The 12,031-nt window shown below is 42.5% G+C and overlaps 1 protein-coding gene across 3 annotated transcripts in view; it reads right to left on the bottom strand.

Annotated features, from left to right (window-relative positions):
- Window positions 1–12,031, bottom strand: part of KIAA1958 (KIAA1958 ortholog) — a 104,418-nt gene that overhangs the window by 57,660 nt on the left and 34,727 nt on the right. For all 3 annotated transcript variants that reach the window (XM_045840244.1, XM_045840243.1, XM_045840242.1), the window contains exon 2: window positions 1,412–2,606. In XM_045840244.1, coding sequence (XP_045696200.1) covers window positions 1,412–2,582 — 1,171 coding nt within the window. In that variant the 5' untranslated portion in view covers window positions 2,583–2,606. The remainder of the gene's footprint in view (window positions 1–1,411; window positions 2,607–12,031) is intronic.

Below are 12,031 nucleotides of genomic sequence, written 5' to 3'. Positions count from 1 at the left end.
ATATATGCTACAACATAGATTAATCTGTAAAAAAAAATTATGCTAAGTGCAAGAAGGCTATCACAAGAGGCTATATAATGAGACTCCATTTGTAGGAAATGTGCAGAGCAGGCAAATCCACAGAGAAAGTTCGTTAGTGCCTGACAGGGGCTGGGCGGAAGGAAAAACCGTCTGCTACCGGGTACGGGGTTTCTTTCAGGGGTAATGGAAAGGGGTAATTTTTTGAAATTAGATAGTGGTGATGGTTGCACAAGCACGTGAATATACCAAAAACCACTGATCTGTATACTTTTTAAGAGTGAATTTTATGGTTATGTGAATTATATCTCAATCAAGCTAGTATTTTAAAATGAAAAACTGAAAAGCACAATTTCAAATCCAGATGTGTTTTCAGTTGTATGTTTTATTGTAATACCATGACTGTGTCAGGAAAAGCAGAAGTCAAAGGCTTCCTTTGGTGATCTCAGGTTTGACACTAGCATCAGGAAAGCACTTTTACAAAGCACCCTAACTGCAGGAAGTTACAGGGAGAAGGCGCAGGTGCCTCAGGCCTCTAGGAAGTTTTTCCCAAAATCCTGACATTCTTGACCTGGACTAAATGAAAACAAAATGTGCCACAAATTTCTACTTTCTATATCCTCTGCATGTCTGTTTATCTTTGTCCATGTTTCTAACTCTGGCTCATTAGATTCGAATCATGAACCTAAAAGCATGACATCCAAACCCTCTTCATATAATAATAACCCAGATTAAGTTAAGTACTGAATGTTAAAATTACTGAACATTAGATACTAGAATCACGGAAAACTATTTCCCTGTCCTCCCAATCCATTCCAGTTAGACTCATGTATTCCAGACATACAAGCTATCTGATTCCTTTAAATTTTGAGAGAAAAGATCAAATACTTTTTTTAAAAAACTTATCTTAAACTGCCACACCAAGTAAAATAAATAGCAATGCCAAGCTGGTTCAGACAAATTAGTAATAATGGAAAAACATAAGGCTTATTGTCATTATATGCGTAACTCAACATCATTTTGGCTTCAAACAGCAACCAAATACCTTGATACTAATAGGACAGCATAAAAAAATTTTTTTAAAGTAACTTCACTTATAAAAATTTTGCTTAAGATCAGATACGAACCTTAAATCTAGCCATGCACTATCAACAGCACAATCCTACAGCTGCCCTCCCAGGCTTGAGGTATATCAACTGGACGGATGGCCTTAATTCAGATTTCCCTTACAGCATCACCTGGATGTAATCCATTTCACTATTTCTATCTTTCTGAGAATAATAATAAAGGCCTGATGTCTAGCAAACTCAGCCTATGATTTTAGAAGTGCGGGTGGCGCAGAATTCTCTGGTGTACGAGGATGAGGGACTCACTGTCACCTCCCGTGCCATACCTGGTATGCACTGTGCCATGGCCTCGGTGGTTATGGTTGGGGCCACCTGGGGCTGCTGCTGACTGGAGCTCACTTCTGGCTCTGTGTTAACTGAGGGAGAAAGGGCCACCTCACAGGAGGAGACCTGGCTGGGCAGGTGGGGCAGGAACTCTTCCGAAGCAACTTGCTCATCCTGTCCAGGCAGCTGCAGGGCAGACAAGGGGATGCTGATCTGTTTGTTAGGATGGGACGTGCTCACAGGCATCTGCATGGCCACCTGCTGGTTGGTGCCATGCGCACCGGAGGGCCCTCTGTTTGGTGAAGCCAGAGGTGCCCTGGCGGTCTTCTGGACCACTGGCCTGGACATCACAGAGGGAGACGCAGAAACACCATGTGGGTCTAGCTCTGTGCTGAGGGCAGATGTTACATGGGGAATTAGCTTAGCAGAGCCGACACAGGAGGGACCAGCATGAGTCTGAGGCTTGGGTTTGGCCATCTGCGTCAATGACAAGGCCGGTCCATCTACTCCTCCAGTCAACTCTGCATTTGCCACAATGTAATAATCTTCAGGAATCTCTTGTTTGATTTTCTTGATGATAACATCACTGCTGCATTCATCAACCATCTGAGCCTGGGAGCTTGAATGGAGAGAAGACGGGACTATTCCAGGCCTTTTTCGAGCAATGCTTTGAGGCCTTTGGGTTGGGGGTTCAAAGTCACTATCCTCATCTGTAACAGAAGACTCACAAACCATGTCAAACAGGGTGTTTTCATCTTCATACTCTTCAACAGCTTCGTCCAGTTCAGAGGGCTCACTGCAATAAGAGAAGTCACAAGAGTCTCTGGTCCGATTACAGTCTAGCTTCGCTTTCACTGGTCTCCCAGGGTACCTTTCAACTGGGCTAGTCTGTGTCTCAGAGGGCACTCCGATTATACTGGGACTATCGGAGTTAAAACTTCTGTTATCCTGGAAACAGACCCTTTCCTGGGACCCAGCTCTGCAAGTAGCTGTCAGTGGCCAGTGATAAGCATGCCCGGCACTACAGCCCCACATTGCAGTCAGGTTCCCATGGGAACCTTCCGAAAGCAAGTGTTTCAGGTTAGGGATGAGGCTGCAAATAGTCCCATGGCTGTGGGCCCAGCTGACCAATTTGGACAGATTCTCAGATGAGGTATGAAGGCAGTCCTCCATGTTACAGGATCAGCAGTGTCTTTCCTAAAGGGAAACAATCCAAATAAAAAGCCGTTATTACCCGAGATATTCCCGTATCTCAATTACTTCCATTTCCTTGAACTATGATCATCGCGTAGCATAAAAAAGAAATGCATTTCAAAACTGAATCCAGCCAGTATCACTGCATATGGACAGGCACTGGAAAATACAGCAAAAAGTATGGTTGTGAGAGCTGAGAAAATTCTTATTACTTTCCTTTATTAGTGCCTGCATGACGAGAGAGAGAGAGAGCGAGAATAAGTCAGTTAACCGGTAAAAAGTGAGACTTTTCATGGTACATTATAGTTTCAAAGTCACAAAGAGAGTTGTTCAGTCAACCCCTTAATAATAAAATACGTACATTTTTTATTAACCAAGGTGACACACTAAGAACTTCCCCCTCTGCCATCAACAATTTCCTTGCTAGAGGCAGGCAGAGTCAACCAAGGCTCAGATCCATTCTAGGACGGAGGTGCAAGAAGGGAAGTCAATCCGTCAGTCCTCTCCTGGGCACCAGAAAGCAAACAACACAACCAGGAGTCCAAGAATGGGGATGGGGGCTAAATTTGGGAAGTAGGGAAGAAGTTTTCAGCAGAGAAGGAAGAGCGGATTGGGAGAGCCACTAGTGGGCAGGATCCTGCTGGGGTGGGGGCACAGGCTGGCTGTAGACCAAAGGTCTGAAATTCTGTGTCAAAATATTTGTCCTTATTTGATAATGAAAAAAATGTAATTAATATAAACATATTAGGAATCATCTAAATAATCTCCTTATACCCTAACATTGTGGCATAACTTCAGCACCCCGCTGCCTTTGTATCTCTGCTCACATCCGTGTCCACAGTCACCTAAAGTGCCATCACTCTACCTCCAATTTGTTGGGAAACTTGTTCATGCTGTAGCCAATTACCCAGACACCCCTGGGAGTCATGCAAACAGGCCCTTATACCAGCTATACAATCTATCCTGCAGTCACCTTAAAACTTCAGTCCCAGAGTTTCTTTTAACAGAAATCCATCCTATGGCCATGCTTTTCAGTGGCATCGCTTCATTCAAATACAGAATGACACCGAGTTGCTAGGCACTAGGAAAACTGCCGTGAACGAGACAGTCATGTCTGCGCCTACGTGGAATTCACCATGGCAGGATGACAGGGGCAAACGATAATTATATACGACATAATTCTGTTGCAATTCTGATAGAAATTTTGCAAAAGCAATGTACTGAGTGCTAAGAGAGCATAAAACCAGGGAGAACTGTTCTCTTCTGGGGGATCCGAGAAATCTTCTCTGAGAAAGTTATATCTAAGATAGGAGCTGAAGGGTTAGTAGAAAGGGTTGGTTAGATGAAAAGGAAAAGGGATGGGGCCAAAGGGGAGAAGAGACTTCTGGGCATAAGGATAAGCACGAGCAAAGAATCTAAGAAAGGTTCTGGAATTCCCCCCATTATACACCTACCCTCAGCCATATTCTGCAGTATCCCAGCACCCGCTCAGTGGGTCGGGATAACAGATGCAAGGATCTGAAGTACTTCTCGCCCTGACCACCCTACCATAGTTCACCTGCCCTTTCCTAAAAAAATGCAGCTCACCATCTCTTTGGTGGTGGCATTCCATTCATTCAAATTGTTCTGTGGGTGTTTACTAGCAGAATTATTTGATCACATTTTAAAGCGGTTTCCCCACCAATGAGCATGATTTCACATGATGATTTGTGCCTTGCAGCCCACTCAAAGAAGGGCAGTAAACAGAAAAACAGAAAATCCTATCTCAAAGTAAGTGGTGTTAACATTTTTGCCTGCCTTTAAATTTACATAGCCTCATTCTCCTGATGGAATTTTCTAAGACTGAAGAGAGTAGCAGAGTCTGATAATGCAGAACCTGCCCTAGATGCTGAAAATACAGTCCCACGTCGGTAAGTGAACTAAAGGCAGGCTGCAGTTCCCAACCGCAGAGAACCGTGTGGAAACACGCTTGCCACTCTACTCTCCACTGGAACTGCTCTGGCCAAGGTCACTAACAGCCTCCACGTCAGGAACCTCAATGGACATTCCTTGGTTCCCTTCCTTCGGCTTCCCAGCGGCTAAAAGAGCTTTCTGCCTCACACGAAAGCCTCTCTTTCCTTAGCTTCCACCATACCACCCTCCCTGCTCTGCTTTTTCCCAGTTTTCCTGGCTGGGGCTCATCACCCTCTTTTTGACCTTTAAAGCAGAATTTTGTCAGTGGTCTGGCACTCTGCTCATGTTCTGTCTCACTAGATTGCTGTCCCTCAACCACCCCTGTGGATCTGGTTATCGGGGATATACCCTGACAATTAGGATCCAAATTAATATTTCAATAAATGCATTACCATCTCCTCAGCTGCTGAAATCCAAACCTGCGAGTCACCTTTGACTCCAATATGCCCTCCACATTTCTACACACAGGAATGTGCAGGGCTGGTTCAATTCCAAGAACTCATCTCTGGCCTCCAGTTTCCACAAATGATTAGGTTTCACAAAGATTCTGATTACTGCTACACTTCTAAAGCTTGTAGAAAAAAGATGAAACGTTCAGACAGAGTTGTATTTTCTTTACTCGTTATCATTTTAAATATGGTAATAAGTATGGATACAATTATATAACATATATGGATACAGTTACATAATATGCAATTTAAATCTTACATCTTTACTAGTTCTCAGGAAAGGAAGACGGGTGTTTCTTATCATTGTGAAGTATTTGCTTGTGGGAGTAAGATTCTGAAACTATTGTATAGATCATATCAATAGCCCCTCCATTCTGAACGAGGGTGGTGAGTAATGAAAGTGGTACCAGTGCTCCAGATGCGGTGATGAGTCTGTGACAGGTGCTGGGAATGTAACCTAGTTTTGTTCATGAAGTGAAATACTTTAGAAATAAAAGGGACACTGGTAACAGAACTAAGCCCTCCAACTCAGGGTCACAGCATTCATTTTAGAAAATATCACAGAAGGAAAGAAACCATTTTCCTGAAAAAGGCAAAGGAATTAAAAAACTGATATGGTTTTCGTTGAATATTATGTATGGTCCCTTTGTAAAAACACATTCTGAATCCTTGATCTATTTACCTATCTTACAATTAATGCATCACTTAAAATTTCTACAGCTGAATATGTTTTTATATTTAGGAAAGCAAATCCCTCCTCATTATCCCTATTTTTCAAAATTGTACTCTAATTCCTAACTTCTGTGGCAAGGCTTTCAATGTTTCACTAATTAAGCATGACATTAGACATTTGTTCCCAATAAAAGTTTTAACATTGTTAAAACTTTTGTTGTTTCTTCATTATAAGGAATGTTGAACTTTATCACACGTTTTAATCAACTATAATTTGATCTTTTTTCTTTTTCACATTGTAAGTTGAACTTGCAGACTTCTGAGTGCTGACCCACTTTGCATCCCCACCGCTACTTAATCCATTTCTGTCACTGGCTCTTTCTGACCTTTAAAAGCTAAGTTTGCCAGTGGTCCTGGAAGTCCTCTCATGGTACTGTCTTGCTAGATGAGGCTTTCATCCACGTCTGTGAATCTCATTAGCAGATACAAATTCCCTAATGTTTCCCTAATTAATATCTTAGTAAATGGCACCACCATTTTCCCTATTGCTGAGGCCCAAATCCCAGAATTAAATTTCTAAATGTTTTTTTTTTAAAGATTTGGGGATCTTTACAAAAATACACTGCTCTGATGCTAAGTGGTTGTGTGCAAGGCATCTTCTTGCTCTGCAATCCTTCTGTGAGCAGTAAATATAGACTTTGGAAGGGTAGAAACCTTACCCAGTACTGTGTCTCCAGCACTACTCAGGCTGATAACACAGAAGGCATTCAATTAATACTGAACAAATATTGAATGATTACATGCCACGTGAACAAACTCAATTGAGTTCTCATGAATTCTTTGATTTGAAATATGCTACCCACCTGTTCTGTTCACCTGTCAGCTCAACCTTGTGTGTCTCCCAGGTCTGACTACCTCCTGCCCAACCTGACTAGAACAGATGCCAAGAGAAGGGGCAGGGGTTAAAATCCACGGGAAATATTCACTGGCTAAAAATCCTTCAACAAGTATGCATCATCTTTAATTGCAGTTATACATTACTAAAAAATGACCCAGAAAGCCTGCTACATTTCTTGCCTAGCTCGTTCAAGAAGTCTAAGTGAAGAGGGATGTATTATATCCAATCAACAACAAAATTAGAGAGTAAAGCTATAGGTCGGTGAATTAAATATGTGAATTCGTGCATGTGTGTATACCAGGTGGTAAACTGCTCAAAACTATGCCCAATGCCACTCTAAGGAACTCGGCTGGGAGCTACTTGGCTTTGAAGGCAGCAGACGTTGCCCTGGGTACAGAGGGTTTTCAGGAGAGACCAACAGCTGAGCCTCCCATGAAAGCACAGTGGCTTCAACTTTTAGGTTGCTTGGGTCTCCTCAAAGAAGAAGAGACATCACTGAGTATTCTGAACTTCATCTGGCTCCCAAGAGGTAGCAAGTGAAGTCAGAGGGTGAACACCATGACCACCAGCTCTGTGTGGTACAACACCTCAGTCTTCGTTGTTCCTTAACCTCTCACTTGCCTGGCATGTGCTCATAGGATCTCAGAAACATCTATGGTGACTAAAACTATAACTAAGATCATCAACTCTTTTCTTAAAATAAGTATAGGTGCTATACAATATTATACTAATTACATTAGGTTCATGTGTACAATAGTGATTTGACATTTGTATACCTTAGAGTGTGATCACCCCCTCGTTCTAGTAATCACCTGTCACCATGTACATTTATCACAATATTCTCGACTATACTCCCTTTCACCTTTTTCACTCCTTTCCCCACCCCATCTTTTTGGTCTTTGCTTCTGAGTCTGGTTTTGTTGTGTTTGCTCATGTGTTCTTTTTTTGTTTTTTAAGATTCCACATGTAAGTGAGATCATACAGCATTTGTCTTTCTCTGTCTGACTTAGATCACTGAGGATAACATCCCCTAGTTCCATCCATGTTGTCGCATTGAAGGATGTTCCTTCAAAATGCTGCCTGGCTGTGAGCCCTGGAGCAGGTAACTATCACCCCCAAAACCAAGGCTTGCTGCTCCACTTTTTAGGAGACTCTTGTTCTTTTGGGGGAAACTCATCCATTAATTTTTCTAGTGGGTAAAAAAAGACTTTTCCTTGGCTTGTGTTAGGGTGCTCAGCACCAATTTTCTTTCTGGATAACCTAATCCCATCTCCTTCCTTTCTTCCAGATTGTTCTGGGGGGTGGGATGGGGGATCTTCGGAAGTCTTCATTCTTTTTTTTTCTAGGGTTCCTACATATTTTAATATAGTTGGCATTCCACTTGGCTTTAGGAGATGAGTAGAGGAGATGGTGATGTAGGCAAACACAGCTCCCCTCTTTGCACAACCACTTCAAAATTACAACTAAAATATAAAACAATCATCACTCAGGAACATTAGAAACTGAGTTGCATGGAAGTCTGACTACGGAATTGAAGAACTCACATCCATCCAGACTGGTAGGAGGGGCGTGGACACTAAACAGGCTGGCTCCACACCCATGTGGATAAAATTTCAAGGGGTATCTCAGGAGTGAGGAGTCCCAGACTCACATCAGGTCCCCCAGCCCAGAATTCCAGTGCCAGGAAGTTAAGTCCCCACTACTTCTGGCTGCAAAACCCAGCAGGGACTGGGTTGGTAGAGGAGGCTTCTGAAGCACTAAGCAGTTCCTCTGGGGGAACCCCCACACGGATCCACCTATTCACCCACTGAGCTCCAGCACTGGGGTGGCAGCTTGAAGGGAACCAGTGGTGTACAGGGAGAGACTGAAGTGCCTGGCATCGGGGAGAGCAGTGGCCATTGTCCCTTTGCTGAGCCCTCCCCCGACAGAGCCCGTAGGCTGGTGCCATGTCTGAGATTCCATCAACCTGGCTAACACTATGTGACCCACCCTGCAGATCCAGAGAGACTCTATCCTACCAAATTTACAGACCCACCCAAGCTGCATCTCCATAAGAATGGCTGATCTTGACTCCTAAATCCTATCAAACAAGCAACAGCTCGCTTCATTGAGCGTTAGAGCCACAGTTCCGCTTCACCTGGGACTCCAAGCCTAGCACAAGTAGCAGCTATCTCAGATTGCTTTACAGCTCAGGCCGGGTGCCCAGGGCAAAAGACAGGTTGGAGCTGATTTTGGCCTGAACCTCTTGGGAAACCCCAGGGCCTGCACATACCGTGCACAGCTATAGACCACATTAGAGTACCACCACCCTGCCCCCCTGCACAGCTGATCCTCCACGGAGGGCAGAGATTGGTGGTCAGTGGTCATAGCCAATCTTTGCAGCTGACTGGCCTGAGTAAATCCCTACAAATGATCTGCCAACAGCAACTAAGGCTCAACTACAAGAGGATGTACTCAGCCCACATGAAGGGTGTACCTCGAGTACCCTGCTTGGGTGATAGGGGAGCCTGTGCCACTGGACCCTACAGGACACCAACTACAACAGGCCACACTACCAAGACAGGGAGTCATGGCAGCTCTACCAAATATACAGACACAAACACAGGGAGAATGACAAAATGAGGAGACAAAGAAACATGACCCAAATGAAAGAACAGATCAAAACTCCAGAAAAAGAACTGAAATGAAATGGAGATAAGCAATTTCTCACAAGCAGAATTCAAAACACTGGTTATAAGGCTGTTCAAGGAACTTAGTGAGGACCTCCACAGCATAAAAAAGAAAAGGATACACTAACTGAAATAAAGAACAATTTACAGGGAACCAACAGTAGAATGGACCAAGTCAAGAATCAAATCAATGATTGGGAACATAAGGAAGTACAAAATAACCATATAGAACAAAAGAAGAAAAAAAAGTCCAAAAAAAAAATAAGGATATTATAAACAGTCTCTGGGATAACTGTAACAGGTCCAACATTTGCCTCATAGGGGTGCCAGAAGGAGAAGAGCAAGAGTAAGAAACTGGAAATCTACCTGAAAAAACAGTGAAAGAAAACTTCCTTAATTTGGTGAAGGAAATAGACATCCAAGTCCAGGAAGTACAAAAAGTACCAATTATGATGGATGCAAAGAGGCCCACTCCAAGATACATCATTATTTTTTTTAAGAATTTATTTATTTACTTTTAGAGAGGGAAGGGAGGGAGAAAGAGAGAGAGAGAAACATCAATGTGTGGTTGCTGGGGGCTGTGACCTGCAACCCAGGTATGTGGCCTGACTGGGAATCGAACCTGCAACACTTTGAAGACACAGCATTATTAAAAAGCCAAAGGTTAAAGATAACGAGACTCTTTAAAGACAAAAGAAATTAGTTACTATAAGGTTGCCAGACGGGAGGGGTGAAGGAGAAAATCGGTAAAGAGGTGAGGGGATTAAGAAGTACAAATAGGTATAGTTACAGAATAGCCGTGGGGATGTAAAGTACAGTACAGGAAATGGAGTACCTAAAGACCTTACATGCATGACCCAGGGACATGAACAATGGTGGGGGGATTGCCTGAGGGAGTGCGGGGCACTGGGTGGAGGGGGGCAAAGAAGGAAAAATCAGGACAACCGTAATAGCATAATCAATAAAATATTATTAAAAATAAAAAGGAGATAAGTAGAATTTGTGGCTCAGGTGACCACAGCAGTGGCTCCCAAATCAGGCTGTGCACTGAAATCATCTAGGGTTCTCATTAGAAAACAGAGACTCTTTCTCAGATCAAATCTAGTGTTTCTGATTAGCTTTCCCAAAAGGTTAAACTTGGAAATCTGTTTTTATCTAATGTTTGGTGACTATCTTGCAGCCAATATAAGAATCATTTGAGAGCTATAGCTCTAAAAATTTTTACCGTTGAATATATTATACTTAACCAAGCCTTTACTTTAAGATGTTTTACTTAGTTTGATTCCAATTATTCACTAATGTACGTGCTACAATGAACATATTTTTATATTAACCTCTTAGTACACCTGGATGTGATTTTGATAAATGCTTAGACACAGAAGCAAAAGCAGAGACTTCTTTAATTCTCTTGGTCAAACTGCCTTCAAGGGAGGGTCTACTACCGACAGCGCCCAACTGTAGGGCGGAGTGTCTATTTCCTCACCTCTCTGCCTATGCATGACAGTATTTTTTTTCATCTTTGCTAACATTAGAAGTGAAATAACATCTTATTGCTGAATTATTTTATAATTGTTAAGATATTTAGTCATTCAATAAATATTTCTTAAACACTTCTCAGGCCCTGTGACCATTGTAGTACAAAAACAAACATGGTTCTTACTCTTTTTTAAAGTGTCATTAACTTGATAATCAAATAAGTAAATCTAGTGAATGGTACTTATTATCATTACTGTGATAGGTGGTGCCATTAGATCCTATAAAGCAGAGACCTGACCTATTTAGAAATGTCAGCGAAAGCTCCTCTAAGGATTCAAGTTAACAATTAAGATAATAATACACACTGACTTAGCACTTACCATATTCCAGGCTCTACTCTAAACACATCAGATATATTAATGTACTGACTGACCTTTATGAGGAGGTACTGTTGTTATCTCTCTTTCACAGATGGGAAAACCGAGTCAGGCAGTTTAAGAAACATGCCCAATGTCACAAACCTGGTAAATTAAGAGTCAGGATTCAAATCTGCATAGTCCACCTGAGTCAGGGCTACTCACCACTACTTTATACTACCTCTCAGGTGATGCTCCTGAGCATCACTGAGCCCACGCCCCATCAGCAAAGGATGATGTGCTGCTCAGCTCCAAAGACACGGCACGCAGGCTCCTCCCCCTCTTGCTTTCAGAACTGTAGCCCTCGCGTCCCAACCCCCAGAGTACCTGACTAAGGAAGGAGGGGAATTTTCCTTGTTTCTCAACTAGCATCACCAAATCACCTATGTTGATAATTTCTTGGTAATCATCTCTGTATTACAAGATATTTGAACATTAACCACCACTGTTTTATGAGGACATGGGGGGAAAATCCATCAATTTCTGATTTTTAAAACTCTCCTACTGAAAGCGATTGCCTCTTGTAATGACCTTGCCTGACCGCAGCCTGGCTCCGATAGGCTGGCATCTATCTTTACACTTGCATGTACACTACATCTGTAAACACTAAGGAGGGACTGAATTACTTTGAACATGGTGAAAACACAGGCATTAGAAACAAGGGAACTATAAAGGCTTAAAACCAAAGATCTTTAATCCTTTCTCAATCTGCCAAACTATTTGAAAATTTAAAGTATGACAACTTAAAGCAGCACATTCCAGGAATATTGTGAGGGACATTCACTGGGTCCTGCCCCTAAATGAGTGAGTGAGCTAAATCCTCTAACAGATTATTGAGCAAATGTACACTTCTCCCACAAATAAAATACAGAAGTCTTCATTGTGCAGATGCTCA

The sequence above is a fragment of the Phyllostomus hastatus genome, unplaced genomic scaffold (assembly GCF_019186645.2).
Source record: "Phyllostomus hastatus isolate PE091 unplaced genomic scaffold, TTU_PhHast_1.1 phas_contig_34, whole genome shotgun sequence".
Classification (NCBI taxonomy): Eukaryota; Metazoa; Chordata; class Mammalia; order Chiroptera; family Phyllostomidae; genus Phyllostomus; species Phyllostomus hastatus.
This window is presented reverse-complemented; position numbering and strand designations above follow the sequence as displayed.